Below are 27,464 nucleotides of genomic sequence, written 5' to 3'. Positions count from 1 at the left end.
TCACTTAGGTAGAATTTTTTTCAAGGCTGCAATGATGTCCTTGTTTCTTAGGCTGTACATCAGAGGGTTAAACATTGGGATCCCAATACAGTAGACAAGAGAAAGCAATTTGTCTATTCCTTTTGATTTTTTGCACTTAGGTATCCAATGTGCCATCATTTCAGATCCAAAAAGTAATTCAACAACCATGAAGTGGGAAGAGTATGTAGAGAATGCTTTATGTCTCCCAATGACTGATGGAAGTTTTAGGATGGTGGTGATAATTTTGATATAGGACACAAGAATTAACAGTAAAAGAGGTATTACAAAGACTACAGCATTAACAAAGATAAAAAGTTCACTCATAGTGATATCACCACAGACTATTTTCATTAATGGAGGAATATCACAAAAAACATTATTGAGTTTGTTAGAACCACAGAAAGGCAGAGAGAAAATTTGGTATGTAAGCTGTATCTCAACTGGAATCCCACTTATCCAAGAGCCAATCACCAGTTGGACTTGCTTCTTGTGATTCATGATTACAGGATAGTAGAGTGGTTTACAAATAGTCACATAATGATCAAAGGCCATTGCAGCCAGAAGGAGGCTTTCAGTGATTCTGAAAACAAGAAAGAAATAAAATTGTACAGCACAAGCTATGAAAGAAATATTTCTGCTCTGGGTCCAAAGATTTTTCAGCATTCTGGGAACCATGACTGATGTGTAGCAGATTTCCAGGAAAGAAAGATTTTTAAGAAAAAAGTACATGGGTGTTTGGACATCTGGATCAATATTGGTTATTATAATTATTAGGCCATTTCCTAACAGGATACTCATGTAGATAACCAAGATAACCACAAAGAGAAAACCTTGAATATTGAGGAAGTCAGAAAATCCTAGGAGAATGAATTCTATCCTGAATGTGAGATTTTCTCTTGCTATTCTTGTTTTATTTCTTATATTCTTAGAAATAGATGAGTCTGGGTGGCCAGGCCATATTTCCTTCGTAGGTTGTAATATCTTGATCTGTAAAAGATATGTTCAGATAAGATTAAAAAGAAAGACTCTTTCTAGACCTAGCATTGCTATTTTATGCTCTTAAGTTTTTTTTTATTGAACAATTCTACAAATTTTCTTTTTTAAAAATTCATTTAAAATAATTATAACAAACAATGATAAAGGGAAATTTGTAGTCTGATACGGAATATTACTTTCCTATTTTCTATATACTATGCCTCCTATGTTTTATATACTAAAATTAAGTAACTATTGTTTCTTCCTAAGTACTATTTCTTGTTTGGGTTTCGGTAGCACTGACATCTTTTGGTTGTCCTACCTAATGGATCTCTCTCTTGCTTGTTTATCATTTATATGACACTCCCAAACCATGATTATTCTCAATGTTTTACTTGGGCTATTTTCTATTTTCTTTTCACACTTTTTAAAAAATTTGGTGTTATCACTAGAAAAGAAGTTTAATTATTTCTATCCACATGACTCCCTGGTTTGTGTATCCATCACTGTTCTCTGAATTCTAACGTGTACACCTCCAAAAGACTATTAACTGTACCAAAATAATACATCCCATGTGTACTGCAACTCATCATATCCAAAGCAGAACTCAGTATCTTTCCTCAAAAATAAGGTCTCTTACAAACTTCTCTATTTCTATTAAGAGAATCCATATCGTTCTAGTCAGCCATATTCACAACCTTTGTCTTAACTCTTTCTTCTATAGCTCCCTGATTTAACATGGTCAAGAAGGTGCCACAATTTGTTTTCTTTCTAACTTTACAATAACTGGCCCACCCATCCCAATATATATATATATATATATATATATCTCCCTACTCTCACACTCAATGCCCTATTACAGAACATTTCATCACTCATGTTCCATTTCAACAACCTTCTCAAGAGTCTACTTTGGTTAAACCTTAAAAAGTCAAACCTTAAACACTTCCTTTAAACTGCCAGAGTGATTTTCCATATGCATCTTAAAGTATTCACTTCTCCAAAATTTGCTCCAAACAACACCCAGAATATTTTTCCGTATATACCTAAAACCTTTTCCCTCTCCAATATCTCCTCCAAATCACTACCAAAATGATTAAGGAGGTATGACTCTTAAGGAAGCTGTTGCAATAGTATAAGGCTCTGGTAAAATAAAACTGAACTAAGGTAATGACTATGAGAGTAGAGAGATTTATAGGGTAATGAACAGGAGAGCTGTTGTAGATATAGAAAAGACAATGCATACCTCTGTGTATATGCCTGGGAAGGTTTGTGTTTGTGTGTGCATATAAATGAGTGTGCAAGCATGTACACACATATATGCACATACATGTGTGTAATGTCATCATACCTACAAGTGCAAACTCACATATATGTACTATGCATTGGTGGTTTGGTTGTATATGTAAATGAAAAATGTACAAATTTGTAATGTGTATATTACATATGATTCATGTACCAATTGGCATCCTGACACACAAATTCATGTGTGCATACACAAAATGTTCCCAGTTATATAGATATGCCCACACATATACTTAAATTTGGATGTGTGTGAATACCTACATGTATATATGCATTCACGTATATTTGTATGTATATCTGTACATATACATATATGTGGGTATATATGTGGGTATATATATGTGTGTGTGTGTGTGTGTGTATGTATACACACATACAAACACACAAATGTATATATGCATATCTTTTCCAATGGTTATGATGCTATCTTTTTACTTCATTTTTTCCCTCATCAGCCATGCTAACAATTCCATGACTGTAGATTTAATTAAATTCAATGAATTTTTAGCTTTCTTTTCACTCGGGGCCAATATAAATACATGGCATTGATGAAAGGAGACATAGCATAAGTATATTCTTGTATGAGTGTATTGGAAAGAGAGGATGACAGTTTCTGTTTGTCCTGTAAGATAAGGCAAATTTATTTAACTCTTCAGAAATTCCCAAGACAGAAAAACTGGAAGTAAACTACTTATTCTGTGGACTTAAATATCCTACATACTTTGCAATTTCATTTAAATTGTCATTTTCTGTCCCAAATATGCTCCCTCAAGTATGAATTTTTCATAAGTTGATTACAAAAAAAACTTTTATTCCTTTTATAATTTTCTCCTCATACCCTAAATCTTTTTTTCCATTTATCTGACGTGATATATCTATTGTACTAGAATGAATAACAATTTGGACATCAGTAACTCTAATTTCTAGGTCTCTGTTAAAAACTAACTTTATAATAAAAAAAGACATCCTTGGAATGGTTTGTGTATTAGTTTCCATGTCTATGAATTATGATAAGTGTTAACTGAATGGATAAACACGAATTAAGGGGTTACATATATAAGAACATATATTTCTGTGTGAATATCACACAATGAAAGGGGGTGCAGTTTAGTGATTATTTAGGCATATTTCCAATTTGATGTTCAGAATGGCCGTACTAATTCAAAGGTCAAACAACAATGCTTGAGCATGAGTCCTAAAAGTTAGAAAAAGAGAGACAGAGACAGAAACAATGACAGAGACAGAGAAACTGAGACAGAGAGACTGAGAAACAGAGGAAGGAAGGCAGGAAGGCAGAAAGGTAGGAAGGCAGAAAACATAGAGAGATAAAACAGATAATTTCTAATATTTCTCCCTTAATATATTGCCTTCTATATTCTTGGAACATTCTTCCATCTCTAACCTTGGTGGTCCCTTTAAATTAATAAATCATATTCCACCTGTTAGAGTCAATTTGAGTTCTGACTTTTCATGTTCTAGTAACTACCTTTAACTGAAAATTCAAGAAATTCTTTGTAGAATTAGCAATAAATTGAGCCACAGCATGGCTATTTTGACTCCAAATTAGTACTGCTCTATGATAGACAAACACTTTTAAACTATTATCATGAAATTGAACTACCACAAGAATAATTTTCAAAGAATTAGTACTTTCAAAAAAATTCACACTCATAGTGATTGAAGGAGGTCTTTTTTTTTCCACTTTAAGTATATTGTTAGGAAGAAACAAAGATTTTCTTTCCATGAGTTTTCGTCTGGTATTGTCTCTGATTCTTCATTATCAGTGCTTATGTTGGTCATAGTTTCACAAGGAAAAAAATGGGAATCGTGTATTTCTGATTTGTTTTTAATTCCATGTCTGTGTATAATTGTCCCGATCTCTCAGGATCATGGGCTGAGGCTGTGTGTGTGTGTGTGTGTGTGTGTATGTGTGTGTGTGTGTGGCCAGAGCTACTTGATCGCTACAGAGAAAAATTTTATTTAGCTCACTTATACTTTCTGATAGTTTTTCCTCGTAATTGTTAAGAATGAACTTCCATTTATACAAATAAAATAAAATAGCCTCCTTCTCTACCAGTGGGCTATATATTATTCAGTTCACTTTCCTAGATATGACCTTTACTGATGTGATTGGAAATTAATTCTGAAAACTATAGAAGCTACTTCAGCAAAGAGGGTCTTTTCACAGACACAAGAGGATTGTGTCATTGTGTCTTATGTGAATCTCTCATGGTTAGATAATTGGTCCTAAACAAATACTCCTCAAATCAGAAATACTGATACTATGGAAAATAGAGTTCATGCTTACCTTAGTTTTCTTGAATGGTAAAGATTTACTGCTTCATTCTTTGATGAACATGTTTAAAATCACAATACATATGTGTGCAGATATATATAAAGTATATAATATATCCATATGTGTATGTATGTAATATATCAATATAAATACAATTAAATCATCAAAAATCTATGACACCCCCCATTCTTCAATACACATATAGCTCTAACATGAAAGGTGATTTGTGTTCTAAGTCACTAACTCTTTAAGTAGAAACCATTCTGTGTTCTGCTCTTCAGGGACAATTTTTTTTAACTTACTTTTTTTTTCCCTTTTATTAATAAGCATCATCTTCTAGGTCCAAGTCAAAGCCTAGAGTTCCACTAATGTTAATTAGCTGAGGTAATGAGACTAGAGTCAAGAGACCATAATTCCAGCAATGCCTCTGCTAATTAATAGCTGTGTAAACATTGACAGAACTATATCTCATTCTAAACCTAAATTTCTTCATGTATAAAATAAATATGATAATATTTGTGATCTTTAAACTATGGGACTATTATAAGAAAGAGTACTATTAAAGGTAAAGTTTTCATAAAATTTGGATTGGTAGTGTTAGTTAAAATAACAATATTGTATCATTCTCTTCCCAAAGTAAAGGTGGTACAATGGAATATGTGCCTAGTTTAGAGTCAAAGTTCCTGGGTTTCAAACCAGGCTTAATAATTTATTACTTACCTAACATTGGGCAAATCTCTTCAATCATTTGGGCCTGTTTCAAAATGAGGGAATTGGAATCAACAGCCTCTGAGATCCCTTCCAGATCTAAATCTAAATTTGGTTCAATTAGTTGCAACAACAATCCATGCTATTTTGACCAACCCTTTTCTTCTCTATAGAATTTCTTTGTAAATGACAGTTTAAAATATAGTTACTCCACTGAAATATTGGGAGGGTTAATGGATGGATCTGTTTATCCATATGTTAATGGATGAATGATAGAGTGTTGTGGCCAGAACATACATACATACACAAACATCCATATATACCCATATACACATACACACAGAGAAACACAGACATACATATATATATATATAATATATCTAGAAACATATAATTATATAAAATATATACATATAAATATACACATACATATACACATGTACAAATATACATACACATACACATAAATACACTCACACGTATGTCTGCACTCAGTAATTCTAGGGCCTTAGCTTTATCATTTCCCAGACTCTGACCCCCAATTTTCTACTTGCCATTATAAGAGTTGGATTAAGTGGCTCTTTGGAGCCCATCCAGTTGTGAATCTCATGATTCTATGATCAGAAATATCTTGGATTACAGTATAGAACAGGTGGAGCTAGTGAAGTAACTGTAAGTACCATAACCCAAATAATTTCTTTATTGTGCTCTGACTCCAGAATAGCCTGGTACCTACATCTTTATCTTAGATCTACTAGAGAATCTTTGTTTTAGGAAAATGGCTTCTTTGTAGTGCTTCATGAGTCTCTTGTTTGGGCAGCAAGGTAACACAGTGGCTAGAGCACTGGGCTTGGATTCAGGAAGACTCATCTTCATAAATTCAAATCTGGCCTCTGATAGCCACTAGCTGTGTCATCCTGGGCAAGTCACTTAATGCTGTTTGCCTCAGTTCCTCACATGAAAAATAAGCCAGAGGAGGAAATGGTGAAAAATCCTAGTATCTTTTCCAAGAAAACCCCAAATGGGGTAACATGAAAGAAAAAAGAAATGAATAACAATTAGTCCCTTGTTTATTATTTTTGAGGGTTCAATCATTTCAGGCTAAAATGTTGAGCACTACAACTTTAGCAATAAATAATAACCCACTTATGTTACAAATATACTTTCCAATATCATAACATGAGGGCACCTGTTTGAAACATTATGTTTTTTCTACAGTGATTAAAAATTGTCATGGTCATAAACACAATGATTTCTGAGTTTGTGCAGTTATAACATGAAACTCTGACCAATCCTGACAAAGCGTAACATGTTCTTATAGTTTATCAACCAGTATCAAACTGATTCCAAATTATCCCAAGGGACTGACATTCTGGAGCAAATCATTTCCCAAAAGATGACCAGATGCATGTCCCTGCCCTAGTTTTCTATTGTTAATGCTGCAACAGCAGAGTTCCTTTCTTTCTCTACCTTATCTTCTAATCTTATCTCATGAGCTATGTTATCACATGATCAAGATACTCCAAATAGTTGCATTTTTGTAGTGTACTTGTGAGGCTGTTTGATAACAATGATTCCCTGGGGAAGCATATTATAATCATCTTCATACTTCATAGACCAACACAAACATTCTGCAGAAACAAACATTATATAGTCACTCTGCATTATGAAAGGTATTTCCAATTTAAACTCCATTGATCTTCAATCTGGCATAGTTTAAAACAAACTGTTTGGTAGCCTTGGTCACTCTTCCTCTTTCTTCTTTTCCTCCTACTTCTCCATATCAAAAAATATCCCTATTTTATTGATAAAGAAACTAAGACAAAGAGAAGGATATTGACTTGCCTAGTATCACAAAGTGAGTAAGTGCCTGAAGTGGTATTTGAACTCATGTATTCCTGACTCTAGGCCCAGTGCTTCTATCCATTGGGCAACCTAGCTGCCTGAGTAGAATTTCTGAACTAATACAGCCAGTTAATTAGCAATAAAAGAGAGAAAATCCATGTTTGAAGAGATTTCATTTTTAGAAAAGTAAATTTATATATAAATATTAAAAAAAAACTTGTTGTTTTGTCATTTCAGTTATATCCAATGCTGTCATTTCTTTCTTTGACTCATTTTACAAATGAAAAAATTGATGCAAATAGGGTTAAGTGACTTCCCCAGGGTCACACAACTAGTATCTGAGGTTCTAAGGTCACATTTCTCCCTAATGCCAGACCTGGTGCTCTACATTGCAGCACCTGGCTGCCCCCTCAAAAAAGAAAAAAAGCTATGTGCATCAACATATGGATGATTTTTGTCCTTCACTCTTGAAGAGGACCAAAGTGACATCACTATGTTTTGATAAGGTACAGTGTATCTGATCATGTCTGATCAGACGAATGTGAGCCTGGAAGGTTCTACCACAGGTTGGGCATAAATAGTCCTTATAAACTTTTGCGATGGAGCTGTTTCTCAATTTTAGCGTCTTCTGTTTCTTTTGAGCTACCACAAATCTGCTTTGATCATAGAGCACAGCACCTTCTTTGATGCAGGTGTGCCATGCTGGGTGGTCTGGTGCTAGTGACTCTCATGTCTCACAATCTATGCTAAGTTCTTCAGAGAGGCCTTGAGAATCTCTTTGTATCACGTCTTCTGACCTCCATGTGAGTGCTTGCCTTGTGTGAGCTCTCCATAAAATAATATTTTAAGCAAAGGTACTTTTGACATTGTAACAATGTGATGATTCCATCAAAGTCACACTCTCTGTAGTAGGTTTGAATATTTGGCGGTTCAGTTTGAGAAATGACATCAATGTCTGGTACCTTATCTTGCCAGGTGATCTTTAAACTCTCCCAAGGCCAATTCAAATGGAAGAAATTCAGTTTCTTGGCATGGCACTAGAATATCATTCAGGTTTCACAGGCCTACCTCAAAAAAGTCAGCACAAGGGTTTTGTAGAAGTTCAGCTTGGTAGGCAGTCTAATACCTCTTGTCTCCCACACTTTTTTCAGATCTTTCCAAACACTGAGCTAGTTCTGGCAATGTGTGCATCAACCTCATCATCTATGGGTACATCCCTGAAAAGTATATTGCCAAATTAAGCAAACATATACATGTATGCATGATGTAGGGGGTTCAGGGAAAACTAGTACCTCTGGAATGAAAGCTGTAAAACATTTTTCAGGGCTGTTTTCCATCTTTGGTCTCTGCCTGATTCACTCTATTCTTACCTGTATTTCAAAAAAAGCTGTAGCATGCTCAGCAGTCACACCCTGTGAACTGTTTCACAGATAAGTTAAACCAGTTTGCAGTTGGTGGAGTTGTAAAGTGATCCAACCATTTTAGAGAGTCATTTGGAACTATGCCGAAAGGGCTATAAAATATGCATAACTTTTGACCCAGCAATAGCACTTCTAGGGCTGTATCACAAAGAGATCATACAAATGGGAAAAATGACTCACATGTACAAAAATATTTGTAGTAGCTCTTTTGTGGTGGCAAAGAATTGGAAATTGAGAGGAAAAACTATTTTCTAAACGTATAAGGTAAAGAATAAAATAATTTAACTTGCATATAATTGTATCCTGAGCCATTTCTCAAGTTTTTCTTCCTTTCTTCTCTTCTGTATGCCTTTCAAACTCTTAGCATTTTCCCCTTGTTATATTAAATCATTTGGCATTCCTCTTCTCAATCCCTCCATGATATCACATATTTTTTAATGTATAATCAAAGAACAAACTTATTTTTGTTGTCATTTTGGTTGTTGTTTTCACACAATATCAATAAGGGGCTACCTTTCCACCAAAAGTGTAAGATTAGGGAAGCTAACTGATGCATTGGATTGAACACCAGCCTTGGAGTCAGGGGGACCTAAGTTCAAATACAGCCTCAGATGCTTATTAGCTGTTTGACTCTGGGCAAGTCACTTAATCCTGAATGCTTCCAAAAAAAGTGTGAGGTCCCTCTGACATTACTACCTCAGTAATCCAAACCAAAGTCATGCAGTGTCTATAATAGGCACTTTTATAGTGACAATGACAATATCTTCAAGGACAATGATTACAACTACAACCTGAGGCTATTGAGTGATGCTACTTAAACATGTCAGAAAGCTTCCTCTCTTTTCTAAATCTTTTTCTTAGTGTTTCTAGATTGAAATGAAAATATTATCAATTTTTTTTCAACCTGAAATGTTGACTGTGGTTAATTAAGCTATGGAATGTGTGATTAGTTTGCATTGAACCAGCTTCCTTGTAAATTGGAGATATACTAATTCACTAATAATGTGACTTCTTTTATTGTTGTCTTTATATTAAGGGGTACACAGGGCTGGATTTGGGAAATACAACTTTATCTCATTTCATTTCAGTGCTCACAAGATTCACAGATCAACTGAATCATTTTGGCAATTAATATTATTCAAATGAACCACTGCACATCTGTTTGTTTACTTATGATCTAAAATACTGAGAAGGAGAATATATTGTTTTTCTAAACAGTAGGTTTTGGAGAATTGTCTTTTCCATCTAATTTTCGTCAAATTGCTCTGTGTGTGTATTTGTGTGTGTATGTGTTTAATAAATATTTTATTGGCACAAGATGATCTAAACCTTGGTCAGAAACTTCCAAATATCAGACCAGAAGGGCAGTTAGCAGAGTTTGTCCTCAATTATACCATTTAGTAATTAGACTATGGTGAAAGTTTGCAAATTCCAAGCTTAATCCACCCCCTGAAAATCTTGAAGAAACCAGAGCCCAGAGAATATAAAATAACAAAAACAAAAACAAACACAAACAAACATATAAAAAAAACCCAACAAGGTATTCTTTCCAAAAGTGTGCAGAGCCTGACTCAGATAAAAAGGCAAAATATAGAAGATATTCTTGAAAAATGAGTTAACTAATAAATTACTAAAAAAAAAAAACTTGCATGTCCTAGGACTTATCACACTGATCCCCAAAGGAAAATAAAAACAGAAGAAAGTGACATTAAAATACCTTAAGCAAAGCCCTAAGAGAAAAAGGCATGTTGGACTCGAGTACAAATAAATTTCCTAAAATAGATGACACAAGAAAAACTGTTTTTGAAACAAAAATTAAAAAGTAACATCAATGTAAATAAAAAAACAATATTTTTGAAATATATAATTAATTCTTACTAAAAGGGAACAGGAATGGTAACAGATAAAATTTGTAGGGACAAACACTTTTGGACAAAGACAATATAGGCAATTGTTTTGATTCACTATGGCAATTTAAAAAAAATTCTTTTTTTTTTCAATGTCAGGGGAGTTGATAAGGTGAGAGGGAAAATATTTTTAGTTGAGAAATTTTAAATTAAAAAATAAATTTTAACAAAATATAAATTTAAGGCAACTTAAATTTTAAGAAAATTTTATTTCAAATCATATTTGTTAAAATTAAATTTATTTTTAAAATTTCATTTCAAATCTTCAAGTGAAAAAAAAGTTTTAAGAAATGTCAAATGATTTTATAAATAAAATGTGAATACTAGAAGAAAGAATTAGAAAAGTAAATGAAGCTTTGGATGAAATACTGGAAAGATGAATTAAATATTTTGTATGAAAGGTATAAAATTATATGAAAATAATAAACTCCTTCCAAAGTATAATGGGGAAAAGATAAGCAACTGGATTTGTGATAATGAAAGATATATTTAAAAAAAGACAAATACAGGAAAAATAAGATATTGAATGTTATTTCAGATGCAAAACTATAAACTAAAAAGAAGATAAAAGATAGAGAATTTAAGAATTAATAAACTACATGATAAGTAGGACAAATAATGTGAGCCAATATATAATAATTTCTGAAATCAGGAAAATAAAATTCCAAAAAGTAATAGAAAAAAAAAGAATCTGAGAAAATAAATACAACAATATTGGGCATACATTTAAAGTAGTACTCAATAGCATTCAAATATCCCTAAAATGTTATCAGATTAGAAGAGATAAATAATGAAGGAAATATGTATTCAGAAATTTAGGTAGTCTAATACTTTTTTGTTTGAAAATAGAATTAGATGATATACTGAAAATTAAAGGAAGAATACGGAGAATTTGTGTATATAGCTAGTATTTAACAAAGCACTGGATAAACTATTTCATAATATTTTGAAGATACAGAGAATGTGTTAGCAAATGATGGATGTATTGAGAAATGATTGGATGACATTTTTAGATCAGATTAAAAGCTCCTTGGAAGTAACATGGTGATGTTCTTTGCTTTCACCTTCAGAGGCAAACTAGTTTGAACTTATTAAACTCACTCTTCTGATATGTTCAGACCACTCTCACAAATTGGAAAGCACAGGAACTCTTGATCCCACTCACAGAAAGGACTTGCCTAATATAGCTCAAGGAGTGTAATTAGATACCTCTCTTGCAAAGTGATGTTGTTGTCATAATTTAAATATATCTATATATACACATATATCTATATATACTTATATATACATATATATCTATATACACATATATATCTATATATACATATATATCTATATATACATACATAGATATATATGTGTATATATATATACATACATAGATATATATGTGTGTATATATATCTATCTATATATATATGTACGTATCTGTTTACCCTGCTTGCCATAAAGTTATTTGTATACTTGAACATACTGTATGTTAAAATGAAAAGGTCAAAGAAAACAAAGCAAAACATAGTGTTATGTAAAAAATAATAATAAATTCTTTCCTAGGATCTTTCACTCCATCTTTCAAACAAAAAGAGAAATGCAATAGTGATTGCATAATTAAAATTGTTTCATGATTTTACATCATGACTTTGGCAGGAAGGGAGATCTTCTGACTCTTTAAATCTTATTTCCTCGGACTTTGGTACAATATGGATTTCATATGACTCCTAACTTCTGATGTTGACAGTATGCATAGGGCTAGTGTTGATCAGATAGATAGACAGATAGATAGATAGATAGATAGATAGAGAGATAGATAGAGAGATAGATAGATAGAGATAGAGATAGATAGAATATGGATCTATCCATAAATGGATATGGCTACATTGACATCTAGATGGAGATATCATATAAAAGCTTGTGAACTAAAATTCACAGTTCATGGATAGAATTGAAATAAAAATGAAGTACATTGTGCCTTTGACTTCTTGCTGGTGACAGCGTGTTGCCTAAGGAAAGGTTGCTAGGAGTCAGTCTAGGTCTTCCATTTGCCTCAAAACACAGCTTCCACCCATTGGCACCAGCACAAGCAACATCCATCTCTAGCTGCCAGTCTAAACTCCCAGATAAGATGTAGATACTCTCTGGTGCAAAGAACAGCCTCCCTTTGACTTCAGGATTCCCATCTCCTGCTGTACCTGCACTTTGATGGTAGAAGAGTGATGACCTCCACTCAGTAATGAACATTCTCACACTTGGTCCTAGCCTTCACATCCCATGGACTCTGAACTCCTGTAGGTCATCCAAATTCCATTGCACACACCCTACCACCCAATTGCCTATTTCAATCCCTCTCAACCCCAAAACCTGACCAAAACTGCTCTCTCCAAAGCTACTAATCATCTCTTTGTTGCCAAATTCAATGACCTTTTCTCAAACCTCATTCTCTTTAACATCTTTGGAACCTTTGATGCAATTGATGACTCTCTTTTCCTTGGTATTCTCATCTCTCTATATTTTTGGGATACCACTCTCTCCTCCTTGTCCTCTACCCATCTGACTGCTCTTTCTCTATATCTTTTACTGCATCCTGTTCCAGATCATGTCCTCTAACTATAGATATCCCTCAGTATTTTGTTTTGGGCCATCTTCTCTTCTCCTACTACTTCAATCAGTGATCTCATCAGCTGCAATGTATTTAATTGCTATCTCCGTGCTGATGATTCTCAAATTCACCTACCAGCCCCAATATCTCTGCTAACCTCAAATCTCACAAATGCAATAGCCTTTCAAACATTTCTAATTGATGTCCAGTAGACATCTTAAACTCACTACGTCCAAAGTAGAACTCATTATCCTTTCCCCTAACCCCCCACATGTCTACCTTTCCAATTACTCTATAGAACAACAACAACATCCAACCAGTTCTTCAGACTTGTAACCTAAATATCATCTTAGTATTTTCACTACCTCTCACCCCTCATATTTAATCCATTGTCAAGGCCTGTTGATTTTCTCTTTCCAATATCTCTCATATATGCCCTATTCTCCCTTCTGACACTGTCACCACTCTAGTGCTAACCCTCAGCTCATACCTGGATTTTTGAAATAGACTACTCTGCCTGCCTCAAGTCTCTCCCCATTCTAATTCATCCTGCATTCAGCCACTAAAGTGGTTTTCCTAAAACATAGGTCAGTTCATGTCTCCCTCTGCCCCCCCCCATAAACTCCAATGGTTTCCTATTGCCTCCAGGATTGAATACAAAATAATGTTTGGCTTTGAAGTCCTTCATAACCTAACACCCTCCTGTGTTTCCAGTATTTTTTATACTTTACACCCTAATACATATTCTTTGATGCAGTAGCACTGGCCTGCTGAGTCTTTCATGAACAAAACAATTCATCTCTTTGGTAAAGGCATTTTTTTCTTGCTGTCTCTTGTGCTTCAGACTCTTTCCTTCCTCTGCTCCAATGACGTACCTCCTTGACTTCTTTTAAGTACCAACTAAAACCACCTTCTACAAGATGTCTCCTCCAACTTCTCTAAATTCTAGTGTCTTCTCTTTGTAAATTATTTCCCATTTATAATGTGTATAACTTGTTCACATACATACATACACGTATATATGTGTATATATATATGTATATGTGTGTGTGTGTGTGTGTCTGTGTGTGCATATTATCTGGCTCAGTGAATTGTAAGCCAAGGTTAAAGAGATGTAGAGTTCTTGGCTTAGTAAGAAGGCAGATGAAATTCAGTTTTATGCTGATAGTAAGAATTCAAAGTATGTTTAAAATGCCCTGAAAGCTATTTATGGGCCAAAGACTTTCAGTGTATCTCAACTACTTAGTGCTGATCAAGCCACATATGTCACTGAGAAGGCCAAGATCCTGAGAGATAGACTGAACACAACAAACTGTCATCACCCAATGCTGAAGCTATTGAGCTATACCTCAGGTTGAACTCAATCCCTTTCTTGATGAATTTCCAATGGCAGAACAGGTTTTGAATGTCATTAGGCTTCTTTGGTATGGCAAAGTGCCTAGGGCTGATTCCATCCTAGCAGAGATCTACAATGCAGGGGGTCTATTGCTCTTACAAAAGCTTGTAGAAGTCTTCTGGGTTATTTGGCAAGTGGAGGTTTCCTCCCAAAAGATCAAAATGTCTCCAATGTCCTATATAAAGGAAAAGGAAATAGGTTTTCCTGTGATAACCATTGTGTATGTTGTGGGGGGGAGGTGTCTCTCTTTTAGTCATTTCTGGCAAGCCTCTTTAATTGGTTGATCCGTCATCTGGAAGATGGTCATCTACCCGAAAGCCAATGTGGCTTCAGAAAGGCTCAGGAATAGTTTACATGATGTTCGCTGCCCAACAACTCCAAGAGAAATGTCAGAAGCAGAACAAATGTATGTATAGAACATTGCTCAATATAACTAAGGCCATTGATGTTGGAGTTGTGAAGGCCTCTGGGAGATCACAGAGAAATTTGGTTGCCCAGAGAAGTGCATCACTATCGTATGTTACTTCCATGCCAGCATGCTTGCATAAGTTCTATATAATGGACACTGCTTTTGCACTTTAACAGTCGTCAATGGAGTGAAGCAGGATTGCATACTTGTACCCATACTTTTAGCATTATGTTTTCAGTTATGTTGTCAGAAGCCTTCAATGAGGATGAAAATGGCATCAAAGTCAGCTACCACACTGATGGTAAATTATCTACCTTGAAAAGACTACAAGTCAAGATTAAAGTGGAAGTAGAGTTGGTGCATGACTTTTTTGTTCAAAGATGATTGTGAAATACAACCTCTGAGGCTGAGATGCAACAAAGTATGGACCAATACTCTGCTGCTTGTTATAATTTTGTCCTACCAAGAAAACATTCTCCACCAGCCAGTTTTACATCATATGTGGAACCATTGGTTATATCAAATGGAGGAATTTTGAATTCTGTGGATAAGTTCACTTTCTTTGGCAGTATATCTTCCAGGGATGTACACACAGATGATGAGGTTGACACACACATTGCCAGAGCTAACTCGACGTTTGGTAGGCTCTGAAGGAATCTGTGGACAAGAAGAACTACTAGGCTGCCTACCAAGCTGAAGGTCTACAGAGTCTTTGTGCTATCTTCATTGTTGTATGCCTGTGAAACCTAGACAGTCTACCAGCACCATGCCAGAAAATTGAATTGTATCCATTTGAATTGTTTTTTTTATTTGTTTGTTTTTTTGAACAATTGGGGTTAAGTGACTTGTCCACGGTCACACAGCTAGTAAGTGTCAAGTGTTTGGTCCGAGACCAGATTTGAACTCAGGTCCTCCTGAATTCAAGGCCAGTGCTCTGTCCACTGCACCACCTAGCTGCCACCATTTCAATTGTTTAAGACAATTCTGAACATCACCTAGCAGATAAGGTACCAGACACTGAGGCTTTTTCTCAAACTAAACTGCCAAGTTTAAAAACCCTAATTACAGAGAGCACAATTCCTATGGGCTGACCATTTTGTTTACATGCCAAATGTACATTTACCTAAAACACTCTTTTAGGGAGAACTCACAGAAAGTCGGCACTCATGTGGGAGTCAGAAGGAGTGATACAAATACATTCTCAAGGTGTCTGAAGAAGTTTGGGATTAATTGTGAGAAATGAGAGACACTGTCACAGAATCATATAGCACAGTATGCCCACATCAAAGAAGATGCTCTGTTGGGAAAGATTTACTCTATTAGGAAAACAGAATTTCACCAAATCCAAAGAAATATGTGATGGGCAAATGTTTAGACATCTCCCTCCCAAATGGTCTTACAGACTACTTGTGCATGACCTGTGGTAGAGCCTTCTTAGCTCTATTGCTATGATCAGCCAGACAAACTGCACATTGGCTCTGACATCAGGATGCCATTTTCCTCTGTTTCAAGGAAGAATGACAAACAACAATGTTTGTAAGTTCTTTGAAGGAAGGAATTAGATTTGCCTCTTTTTGTATCCACAGACTTAGCACTATGCCTGACATATAGCAGGCATTTAATAAGTGTTGATTGATTGATTGAGTCATGTCCTCATAACAAGTACACCTCTAACCAGGAATATTCTAAATCCTTCTTGAAATGACTCATAAGGGCCAATTTTTAGATTTTCAGACTCAACATTTATACTTAGGAAAATGGAAAATATAAAATCTTAAGGACTGGTATTCTATTTTGTAGACTGTCTAGCCTTATGAAAGTAAAATAGGAAAATGTTAATAATGCAGATAAATCTTAATGTATGTCATGTGTACATTTTTGAGAGGTAATTGTTAAACACATGACAATGCATTCTTATTAATCTACATCCAAATTGTATGAATGTAAAGGCTACTTTAATCAACAGTTCACGGAATTTAGACCTAGAAGGCACTACAGAGCTAATGCCACTCAAAACTCCAGCTTCAGTGAAGAAAACAAGGTCTAGAGAATTAATGTAAATTCCCCAAGATCATACAAGTATTTATGAGGAGATCTGGGATTTAAAACCATCTCCTTTGGTATCTTTTGTTACTTTATTGTTTTACCTTTCCACAGTTCAAATTCCTCCAGTGAATTATTCCAAAGCCTCAGGGAGGAATCATATTTACTGATTTATTCCACAGAAATGCTACAGAGAAGAAGAGAACACTGACAAATGATATTTGCATTTTTCCCAATCAGTGAACAGAATCTTGTTTATGTCTCAATTTTTGCAGGAAGCCTTTCCTATTCCTCCTTAATGTTGATGGCTTCTCCATGACATTGTCTTCAATTGATTTTCTATTTTTTTCTATGTAGATAAGTATTTATATATCATCTCCTGTATTAAACTTTGAACTCCTTGGATGCAGATTTTTTTTAATTTTCTTAGTATTTCCCACACTTATAGGAGTGCCTGGCAAACAATAGGAACTTAATAAATACTTTTTGACTGACTAAAATCCCAAAAAGGTGAACTCATTTGGCAAATTGAATATAAATATGGTCTGGGAATACTGGGTATTCAAACTCAGATCTTCTGATTATGTAACCATTCTCTTTGGATTACATAGAGCTTCCTTACTGTATCCATTAATCAGAGAGGACACATCTGTTAAATGCTTACTATTTGACAGAAAGAGCCATTCTAGATACTGTGTATGCAAAGACAAAAGCTAAAAAGTCTTTACTTTTGAGGAAGGTTTACAATTTAGGTGGCTGAGATGGCATGTACACATATAGATATTATACAAGACTGTGATAAATTGTCTTATGAGGAACATACTTGTATCCAAAGGGATCAGCAAAGGTCTCATGGAGCAAGTGGTATTTAAGTTAAACCTTGAAGGAAATTGAATTCTAAGAGGTAAAATTTAGAATGAAAGGCAATCTACTCATAGGGAAGTAGTGAAAAGATCAGGAAGATAGTCATTTGTTAGAAATAGTATTAAAAGCAGTTGCACTGTATTGTAGTGGCAGTCAATTAACATTTATTAGGTGCCTACTATGTATCAGGAACTGCTAAGCATTGGGGATAGAAATATGAAAAAGAAAAAATAGTCCCTATACTCAAGTACATTGTAATATAATGTACCCAAGAGCTCTTTCCTTGTGTTCAACAGGAAGTGAAAGAGATTCTCCTCCAGAAAGGTACAGAACTGCTGAGTGAGCATGTGAGTAACCTGTAGGAGCTGCCTCTCATTGAGCATCATGACAGCATTCAAGTGAAGACAGACAAAGAGACTCAGCTGGTGGGAAACCTGTGATTGTCTGCAATGAGATTAAAATCAACTCCTCTGCATACAGCAATGCCCTGGGTGATCAAATGGCTGGTAATGGTGTCTTAATGGTTAACAATCACCTCCAGGTGGAGGGAATCAGTAATATTTGTTCCATTGGGAACTTTGCTGATGTGAAGGAACCCAAGATGGAGTACCATGCTGGACTACATGCCAACATTGTTGTGATGACCACTGTCAACTTTTTGAAACAGAGAATGGGAAAAGTCAACACACAAAGAGGAAGCTCAAATGGGGTTTTTTGGCACAGAACCATGATAAAGTTTAAAGGAGTGCATCCAAGTGGGAAATGAGAAAATGATCAGACTGGGCACTCTCCTTCTATGGAGGTTTGGGGAGGAACTTTTACTCCACCCTCCAAGAAGAGCAGTTGAGTGTGCTCATGAGATGTGAGTACCAAGGGTGATGTGTCTTTGTAGTATGGTGAGATTTCCAATCAGGATATTCAGTAGGGTGAGATGGTTAATTCTAAAGAAGTGCAGCTGGTAGGAAATATGTGGGAAGGGGAATAATGTGTAAAAATTAATTCATCTCTGTTCCATTTGTGCATGAACACTATTTCCCTAATCTCTGTGTTCCAGAATCTACGAAATAGTAATAGACTTCAGCCTGGATATGTTGGCATGAAATATTGGACCATAAAGCCTAATTCAATTCATCCACTCAGTGATAAGTCATTCAAGCAAAAAAGTAACAAACATTTATTAAATAAGTGTTTATGATATTCCAAACAATGTGCTACACACTAGAAGTGTGAGGAGAAAGAATAAAATAATTCCTGCCTGAAATGATGTTACTAATTATAATGACATAATAGATAAGTATACAGCATAAATACAAAGTTAATCAACACATTTGTGTGATCAAGAACCAGCAGGTTTACCATCTACCCTGCCTCCTTCTTTATACACTGCTTCCCCAATTAGAATGTGAGCTACTTGATAGCAGAGAATGTCTATTTTTCTATTTATATATGCACATAGCAAACACTTACTGAATGTTTTATTCATCCATCAATAATTCAGGAAATGTTTAAGGAAAACTGCTAACTGATACTGTGAGCAGGGAAGAAAAGGACATTCCAATACTTGCAAGCTCTGTCTCTTCTGACTTCAGATCCAGACATGTTATAGTATTTCCAATATTTAAGTAGAGAGGTCTAATTAAAGGCAGTCACTTATTATTAAACTTATATTTATTAAATTTAGTAACTAAAGTACTTGAAGAGACCTTAGAGAAGGAAATAGGGATTCACAACCTCATTCTAGGAACAAACAAAGGCAGTGTTATGATTGTATGGACTATTAATTTCTCCATCATTTCTAAAGTCTATGCAACCTGAACAAAGGAATAAGACTTAATTTGTAGCATTTGGAAATTTCAGACATTAATGCTCACATTAAAATGTTAAAAATCAGCTTTCATAAACTAGTTCGAACTGGCTCCAATATACTACCACGCTAAGAAGCCACAATGTTGATCAGTATTTGGCAACATCCACTATTCACTTTTGGGCCCAAATTTGTATCATTCATTGATCAATTATTCATAGGTCATATTATTTACAATTAGGTGATCTTAGAGATTACTTTGTTCAATCTCCTATTTTCAGGGAGAAATGAATAGAGGTTAAGAAAAGGGAAGTAATTTTTTCCAAAGTCATGCAGATAACAAGCAGGAGAAGTGGTTTACAAGTCCATGCTCTGCTATTCCAAAGTCAATACTTTCTGAATGAGCACTGAAATTGGGGTCAGAGCACCTCTGTTCAAATCTTCCTTATGCCTTTTGTTACCTGAGTGAATTTTCTCAAAACATTTCCATTCTTTGGGCCTCAGTGCCCTCATCTATAAAATGAGGGTATTAGATAATATGATCTCTGAGGTATCCTCTAGATCTAAAACAATGATGATATAATCTTATTAATGCATTATAACAGCCTTTTAAAATCTAGGGAGAGAGTCAGAGTTAGATGAATGCATTTATTTGAATTTTTTATTACAATTGTACATAAACTAACATGGAAACTACATTTTACCCTGCATAGCATGATAAAATCATAGAAGGTGTTGAGATGAATGACCTCATTTTTCAGATGAAGGAACATAGGCTTAAATACATAAATGTCTAAGGTGAGATTAAAACTTAAATCTTTATCACTATGAATCTAGTTTTGTGTTTTTTTTATAATTATTATTGTTGTTGTGACAATAACCCCGTGAGGCTGGTACTACAGATAATGTTTTCATTATTTTACAGATGAGAAAGCAGAACCTGAGGGAGGTGCAATGACATGCCAAGTTTGCAAAGTCACTAAGAGACAGAGCAAACAATCCAACTATATTCCCCTGACTCTAACCTTAGCGTTTATCCCTATGCATGAAGCTGCATTAATCATCGGTGTTGTTCAGCTCCAGACTCAGAACATGACCTAATTTATCATTTAAAACAATAAAAATTGACCTGGGAAAGGCTTCATCCCCACAAAGCAAAGGAAGGGTAAAATACTCTCTACTTAAAAATTTCTCTTTTGAATTCAAAGATAAATTCTGGTAGGTGGATAATCATTGACACGTGGTTTGGTGGGATGTACTGGAAAGATTTTGTGCTTAACTAAAAAATAATGTGGTGTACTGGAAAGAATGTGGACATTGGAATTAAGAGTCTTGGGTTTGAATCCCCCACTTAGGAGTGGGGTAACATTTGACAAGGCATTTAAATTATAAAATTTCAGTTTCTTAATCTGAAAAGTGTGGGTAATTCCTGTAATATTTACATTACCACATTACTCTAATATTCAAATGGGAAATGGATTTAATGAGGTTTGTAAACCTCAAAGTTCTATATAAATGTAAATTGTTTTAAATGTATTCGTCAAAGAAAGTAGCAGCTGAATGAATATTTCTAATCTGAGAAAAGTAAGACCATTTTTTTATTGTTCCAATTTCAATGTTTCGTAAACACTTTCTGAAACATACTTTGTTACTGTTGTTTATTTGTAATAATCTCTATTCTCCTTAACAGTTGAACATTCTATGATCCTACTTGAGTTGAAAGTTCTACAAAAGAAATGTGAAATTTAATATAAAAGATATGAATCTCTTGGATCTAAAAAAGACCTTCCTGACTGAGATGGCATTTGCAGTTTTCAAATTTAATAGTTCTCTTTACAAATCAGATTTTGTCTAGTACAGAACATTGAGGAGTATAAAATCCTTTCCTTATGTAAGGGTCATGTGTTAATATTTAAAGGTAAATTTACCTTACCTAAATTCTTTAGGTAAAGAAAATGAGGCAGAATAATTAAATGAGGCATAAATAAAAGGTGACAAATGAAAAGGACAAATATTATATAAATCTTGTATGTGCTTTGGAAATATTTGAGTAAAATATGTCAGTTAAAAAATCATAAATTTGAAGGATGCTGCAATTTACCATCGAACACCAGGCACATTTTCTTCTTCAAACTTCCTGCTTCATTGAAGAGGAGAATGAGATCTTCATTATTTTCTAGGTTTTGAAAATATTTTTTGATAAAACCTTACAACTTTGAGGTTGACAATTTGCTATAGCTACAATCAAGGAAATCACAAGCCCTGCAACTTTTCCCTAAAGTGTTTGAAGTAAATATAAATGGATATTGGGGAAATATAAAAAAGGTTCCTCAGATTTCCAACAGAAAACCTCTCTGCTGATTTCCCTTTCAATTGCATCTGAAATTTTAGATAATATGCTGTAAGGATGAATTGGGCAAATATTCATGCCTACTCTCAATTTAAAGGAAGGTAGATGACAAAGACTTCAGGGGAATAATTGGTAGAATTCTATGACCTAAAATTCAAGAAGAAAATTCATATGAATAAGACAAGAAAACCCTTAAAGATGATTTTTTTAATCTTAAAGAGATAAAAACACCTGAGGTGGATAGGAAGGAATTCTTTTTAATAGTGTAGGTCATTATTTTTAAAAGTGCAAATGCAGAGACAGACAATAAATGATGAATGCAAAAATATATAATATTATTTTCTTGTGAAACATATGTTCTAAAGTATAAAATGGGTGATGCTATGTGGTGCAATGGATAGAGCACCAGCCCTGGATTCAGGAGGATCTGAGTTCAAATCTGGCCTCAGAAACATCCCACTTACTATCTGTGTGACCCTGGGCAAGTCATTTAACCCTATGGCCTAGAAAAAAAAATAAAGTATAAAATGAATTTAAGGTGATAAACATAAAAAAGGGGCAGAGGAAGAGGCACTTTCATGTATATTGAGAAAGATCAAGGAAAATATTGGCCCACTGTTATGGGTAGATGAGATGATGATAATTTGTGACAGAAGGAAGATAAACTCAAATTTGTTTCATTGTTGTTTTTTTTTTCTCTGACAAAAAAAATGAACATCAGAAGGAAATGAACACTCAACTTAGAGTAAGGTGGAAAAGGAGAGGGAAAACATTTCTTGAGCCCTTACTATGAGAAAGATACTGTACTAAGAGTTTTACAATATTATTTCATTTGATCTTCACAATAACCCTATGCAGTCGACAGTGTTATATCACCATTTTACAGCTGAGGAAACAGAGACAGAGGGTAAGTACCTGACTCAATGTTTTACAGCCAATAAGTTTCTGAGGTTGGATCTAGAGTCAGTGATTCTGACTTTGTGGATTTAGACTTTGTGATTCCAGGCCCAGTGCCCAATCCATGGTGCCACCTGTGACTGGTAAAATGTTATTTTCATGTAAATTATTATTCTTGATTACATTTCTTCGAAGTTTTGGATGTAGGAGCTTTGACTTTGTTTTCTTTTTCTGTTTGTATGTTTTGATCTTCTTTGTCACCAAAGGAAGATAATATAGTCTGACTCTGTTTGCACTGCTTGCTCATGATCCCATAGAGTTTTAAACTTTTTGTTAAGGTAAGAGTCTGTTTCCAATGTGGAGAATGTACTGTCCCAAGCTTTGGGGGTTTGACCAGCTTTTTTCAGAGATACTTCTAGGGACCTGAAAAGTGTCTGTTCTTCCAAGGTGCTATGATAAGGGGCTAGATGTTTCCTTTCCACAGCCGCAACAAGCTCCAACAGACCAGCGCTCCTCCTTGCCCCAGGACCACCCCTCAGAACTATGACCCAGATCCAAGCACGGGCAAAGCAAGAGATTCCTGCCTCAGCCCTGGCAAAGAGATTCTTGCAATCCCCCTCTGATCAGCCACTCGATTCCCCCTCAGTCTGTGGGCCATGTGTGGTACAGCAACTCTAATGCAATTAAATTCAGAGACTTCTCAAGGTGGAAGCAAAAAGTTACTCTTTATTACAATCTCACGAGAAGGGGTGTCTACTCCTCCAGTACACTACAGCAGGAGAGAGGCAAGGCACAAAGGACAAAGCAAGGTTATATATCTTAATGCAAACAAGAAACTCCCACCCTGCCACTATCCTTTACTACCTTTGGCTGGGAGGCGGGCTTAAATTCTAGGCACGAAAATCTTTCCCATTCCCAAAGAACAAAGAAACAGGGTATAGCCAATCCAAACATACACGTCCTTATTTAGTATACCTAATGCTTATGTGGCAGTGGCAATCAGGAGAGGGTTTAGGGCCTAATTAAACTTATGGCCTGTTCCTTCTCTCAGAGCCTATCTCTAGTTTTGAGACAGTCTTTTCATCAGCACCCTGAGAAGTCTGCACAGAGGTCATCTCATTCAGTCCCCCCTCTCATTTCATACTGTCTGAAGACTTCTCACACCATTGTCAATATAGTTCATCAACCTGCTTGTCACCTTGTTTTATACTATCATACCACACCCCCGTTTTCATAATCCTTGTTTCCCTATCATTATTCCCCAGATCTGCTGAAACCTGCTCCTTTAAAACCCTTAATTTAACAGATTTAGAGTAAGCCACATCACTGTCTAAAGTCTCATTGGTACTTTCAATCATCATCTTTACATTGCCAGACCCTGCCGTCTGAACTCCCACTGTGGGTCCTACTGGGATAATCTTTAGTGAGATTATCAATCATTGTACTAGTCCCTTATTGCATGGAACTATACAACATCCTACAGCAGTTAATATTCTAACCATCCCTTTAATTAATTATCTATCTCAGAGTTCTCTGCCAACTCCTCAGCTAAAAGTGGTTAAACTTTGCAATGCCTCAGTAATGGTTCTATGTGGGGCTGTGCTACTGGGCAACATTTCATCAGGGGATTTTGGGGACTTGAAATAATATGGAAGAAAGTGAATAATGCATTGACAAATTACAAAGGGGGCAGTCCCCTTATTAAGTACAGATACAGACATCTAAAGGTAACAATAAATTGTCCATTTAAAGCTTCAAAAGTCTCTTCTCATACAGCTGTCTGACATTCTGGACATCATCTGGTAAAGTCCTCTGGTCCAAGTGCCATTCAAACAGTGTCCAGCAGACTGCCCTTCTGCAGAGATCCTCCTTCTTGTGTCCACTCTCCTACAAGATTGATCTTAACACAATTTTAAATCATCTTGCCAATAACCAGGGCAAATAATGAAAGTTAACTCAACCCCCATGTCTCCACTATTACAAGGCCAAAATTGGAACCTTGGCCAATTGCCGTATTTTAAGAAACTCAAATTAGAAAAATTAGAACCTAGCCTTACACTCTGCATTACTTCTAGTTCCATACTTTGCATTAGTTCATTATTCATTCCTATTCATATTCCCCATCAGGAGGATGAGATTCCACTAAGGAATTACCAACACACTCCAATATATTAATTTAAAACCAGTACATATCAAATACTAAAACAGCCCCAACTTCTGGTCATGCACAGATAAATAATCCTTAATTAAAATGGATGCTTCTTTCAAGGCATTTACAAGATAAGTCACAAGTTTTTTTTTTTTAACATTAATTTGTAACAAACTGAGACAACTTTAACATTAACTAAGTAACAGAATAATATCCTACTTCCACAATCTCCTGGTCTAATTATCCCCTAATGATGGGGTATAGGTCCAAGCCAAGACCTTCGCCCCTGGCCCCAGAGAGAATCTGGCTCCCATTTGTCTATGGGCCCCAGAAAACCCTTATACTTCACTTAACTGGCCTATATGGTTTATCTCCAACAAATACCCCCCATGGCTGAAAGACATGGGCTGAACTCCTTCTAGAGGAACCCTTGTGCTGTGACCCTGGAGTTCCAGTACCTCCAAACCTCCAGACCTTATCATAGCCATTATGAGAAATTAAAGGATCCCGACTTATACAGGAATATACTAGTAACAGATGTCAAGACTGAATACTATTCTGAAATTCCAGGCCAAATAATTCAATCTTATACTTGCATCTTACTAAAATAACCTCAGATGTTCCCACATCAATCTATTGTTTAATAGATTCAATATTTATGCTTACAAACTTATGATTGGAGGAATTTGCCATGAAAGAACATAACTAAAGTAAGGGAACAATGCTTCCCTAGAGTCATGTCAACTCCAGGCAGAAGTTACATATCTATGACCAACTGCATTGAGCCAGGCTTAAAGTCTTCCAGGTGTCATAGTGGGGAAATTGGGTCAGGAGAATCCTACCTCTGCCATGCAGAAAAGTCATTCTCCAGGCCTTCCCATGAGAACACCTCTTGCAGCTCATAGATGCAGCTCACAAACCTCTTTGCAGGTTGCTGACATCGTGGGTCAGGAGCTCAATCAGTTCCTTGTTAATCATACCTGGAGTTAGACTCAGAACAACAGTTCATTAACAGTTCCCAAGGTCTTAGATAGCAAATTCCCCTCACCAGAGCTTCAGGTATGACTATAGTTTCACATTAATTAGGGAACATCGCCAAAGTGAGCTCTAAGTAGTTTGCATAACTTCCTATACATGTTCTGGTTCCTAATAACATCCTGAGTAAAATCAGATTTCCTAAACGTAAGAATGCTCTTGATCAGCTTTAACTGTCGACAAAGTAAGGGGCATTCTTAACTCACTCAGGAAGAAAAGATGAAATCAGGCTTTTGGCCCTTATTGGGGCTCAATTGATCTTAAATGATTATCACCATAAAATTCCTTGTTACCTAATTTCTTTAGTCCAGAGGTATCTGCAATGGGCCACTTAATCAGTAAGAGTTCCATCTCACAAAACTCCTGCACAGGATTGATAAGAATTGAGATTTTACAAAATCTCTTCACATAATTACATAGTTTCTTTACACACACAAATACTTCTACCAGTACTTCACTTAAACAATAACTCCAAATAGCTTAGTTAACAATTTTAAACTTCACAAGTGAGAGTCAAATAATCCCTGCTAAAACTTTCCCTTTAAACATAGACAAAACTTTGAAGTTCTCATTTCTTAAATTACAGTACTTAAAAGGAAATTTTACCAAATGGGATCATATAGAATACCCCAACAGCCCCACTTATTCCTTTTTCTCTTTTCTCTGAAGGCACAATTCTTAATCTAACATTCCAGATCACAAAATAAATTGCCCTTCCAACAACATAACTAATACAATTGCTTAGCAGATTACATCATAGAAGAGAATTCAGAACTAATGTAAGCAGTATATTAAAACTTGAAACAAACCCAATAAAAATCTTTCTTTCTTTCTGGCCCCTTCACCAGGTCCAACATTTTCCTGGGGCCACTCCCACCCCTCTAGACTGGCTTTTATTATTATTATTATTATTATTATTATTATTATTATCTATACTAGCCCATCCTTGTCTTTTACTGCTATGATAACCTCGTGCTGGGCTACATCCAGATTCCTGATTCAACCTCAATGCCACTCCCAATCTAGGTACTTGGTTGAAGGCTGCCTAGAGCCTGGCCCATATGGCCCATCCCCCAACAAACCCAGCCATTAGCCTAAAGAAGGCCTGGATAAAAAAATATATATTTTTCTAATTTCTAATTGAGGCCCTGATATGAGAGAATACTTCATTAATTCCAAATACATATCAACAAAGTTTTCACAATAAAATATGTTTGTACCACAGGGCATACATTATAAAATTATTTCCACAATTGCAATAAACTTTGAAATGACCCATTATCAACTCAGATGGATGTACTTCTATGTCACTTTGTACAGAAAATCATTGATCTCATCATTAATATGTTGAGACTATAACTTTAAACCACCATACATTTTTATAATAGTCAAGATTTTGAATGAAGATCTGCTATTGTAGTCTTATAACCAAATGCGCCTCAC

The 27,464-nt window shown here is 35.3% G+C and overlaps 1 protein-coding gene across 1 annotated transcript; it reads right to left on the bottom strand.

Moving 5' to 3' along the window:
- LOC114028449 (olfactory receptor 10AG1-like) lies at positions 1-25,927 on the bottom strand. Its single transcript, XM_027842686.1, has 2 exons — positions 25,907-25,927; positions 1-1,008 (listed from the first exon to the last, which is right to left on the bottom strand). The coding sequence occupies exons 1-2, from the start codon at positions 25,925-25,927 to the stop codon at positions 1-3; spliced, it is 1,029 nt and encodes a 342-aa protein (XP_027698487.1).
- Between the last annotated feature and the right edge of the window lie 1,537 nt (positions 25,928-27,464).

This window comes from Vombatus ursinus, unplaced genomic scaffold (genome assembly GCF_900497805.2).
Source record: "Vombatus ursinus unplaced genomic scaffold, bare-nosed wombat genome assembly UNPS02014883.1, whole genome shotgun sequence".
Taxonomy (NCBI): domain Eukaryota; kingdom Metazoa; phylum Chordata; class Mammalia; order Diprotodontia; family Vombatidae; genus Vombatus; species Vombatus ursinus.
The sequence above is the reverse complement of the archived record's forward strand: the minus strand, read 5'-3'. Positions and strand labels throughout refer to the sequence as shown.

Bases quoted from the DNA above. Each gene is read 5' to 3' on its own strand.
- LOC114028449 (XM_027842686.1), bottom strand. From the start codon at position 25,927: ATGTCAGCAACCTGCAAAGAG. The intron at 1,009-25,906 runs GTTTGTGAGCTG...TATCTTTTACAG, and splicing joins TGTCAGCAACCTGCAAAGAG to ATCAAGATATTACAACCTAC.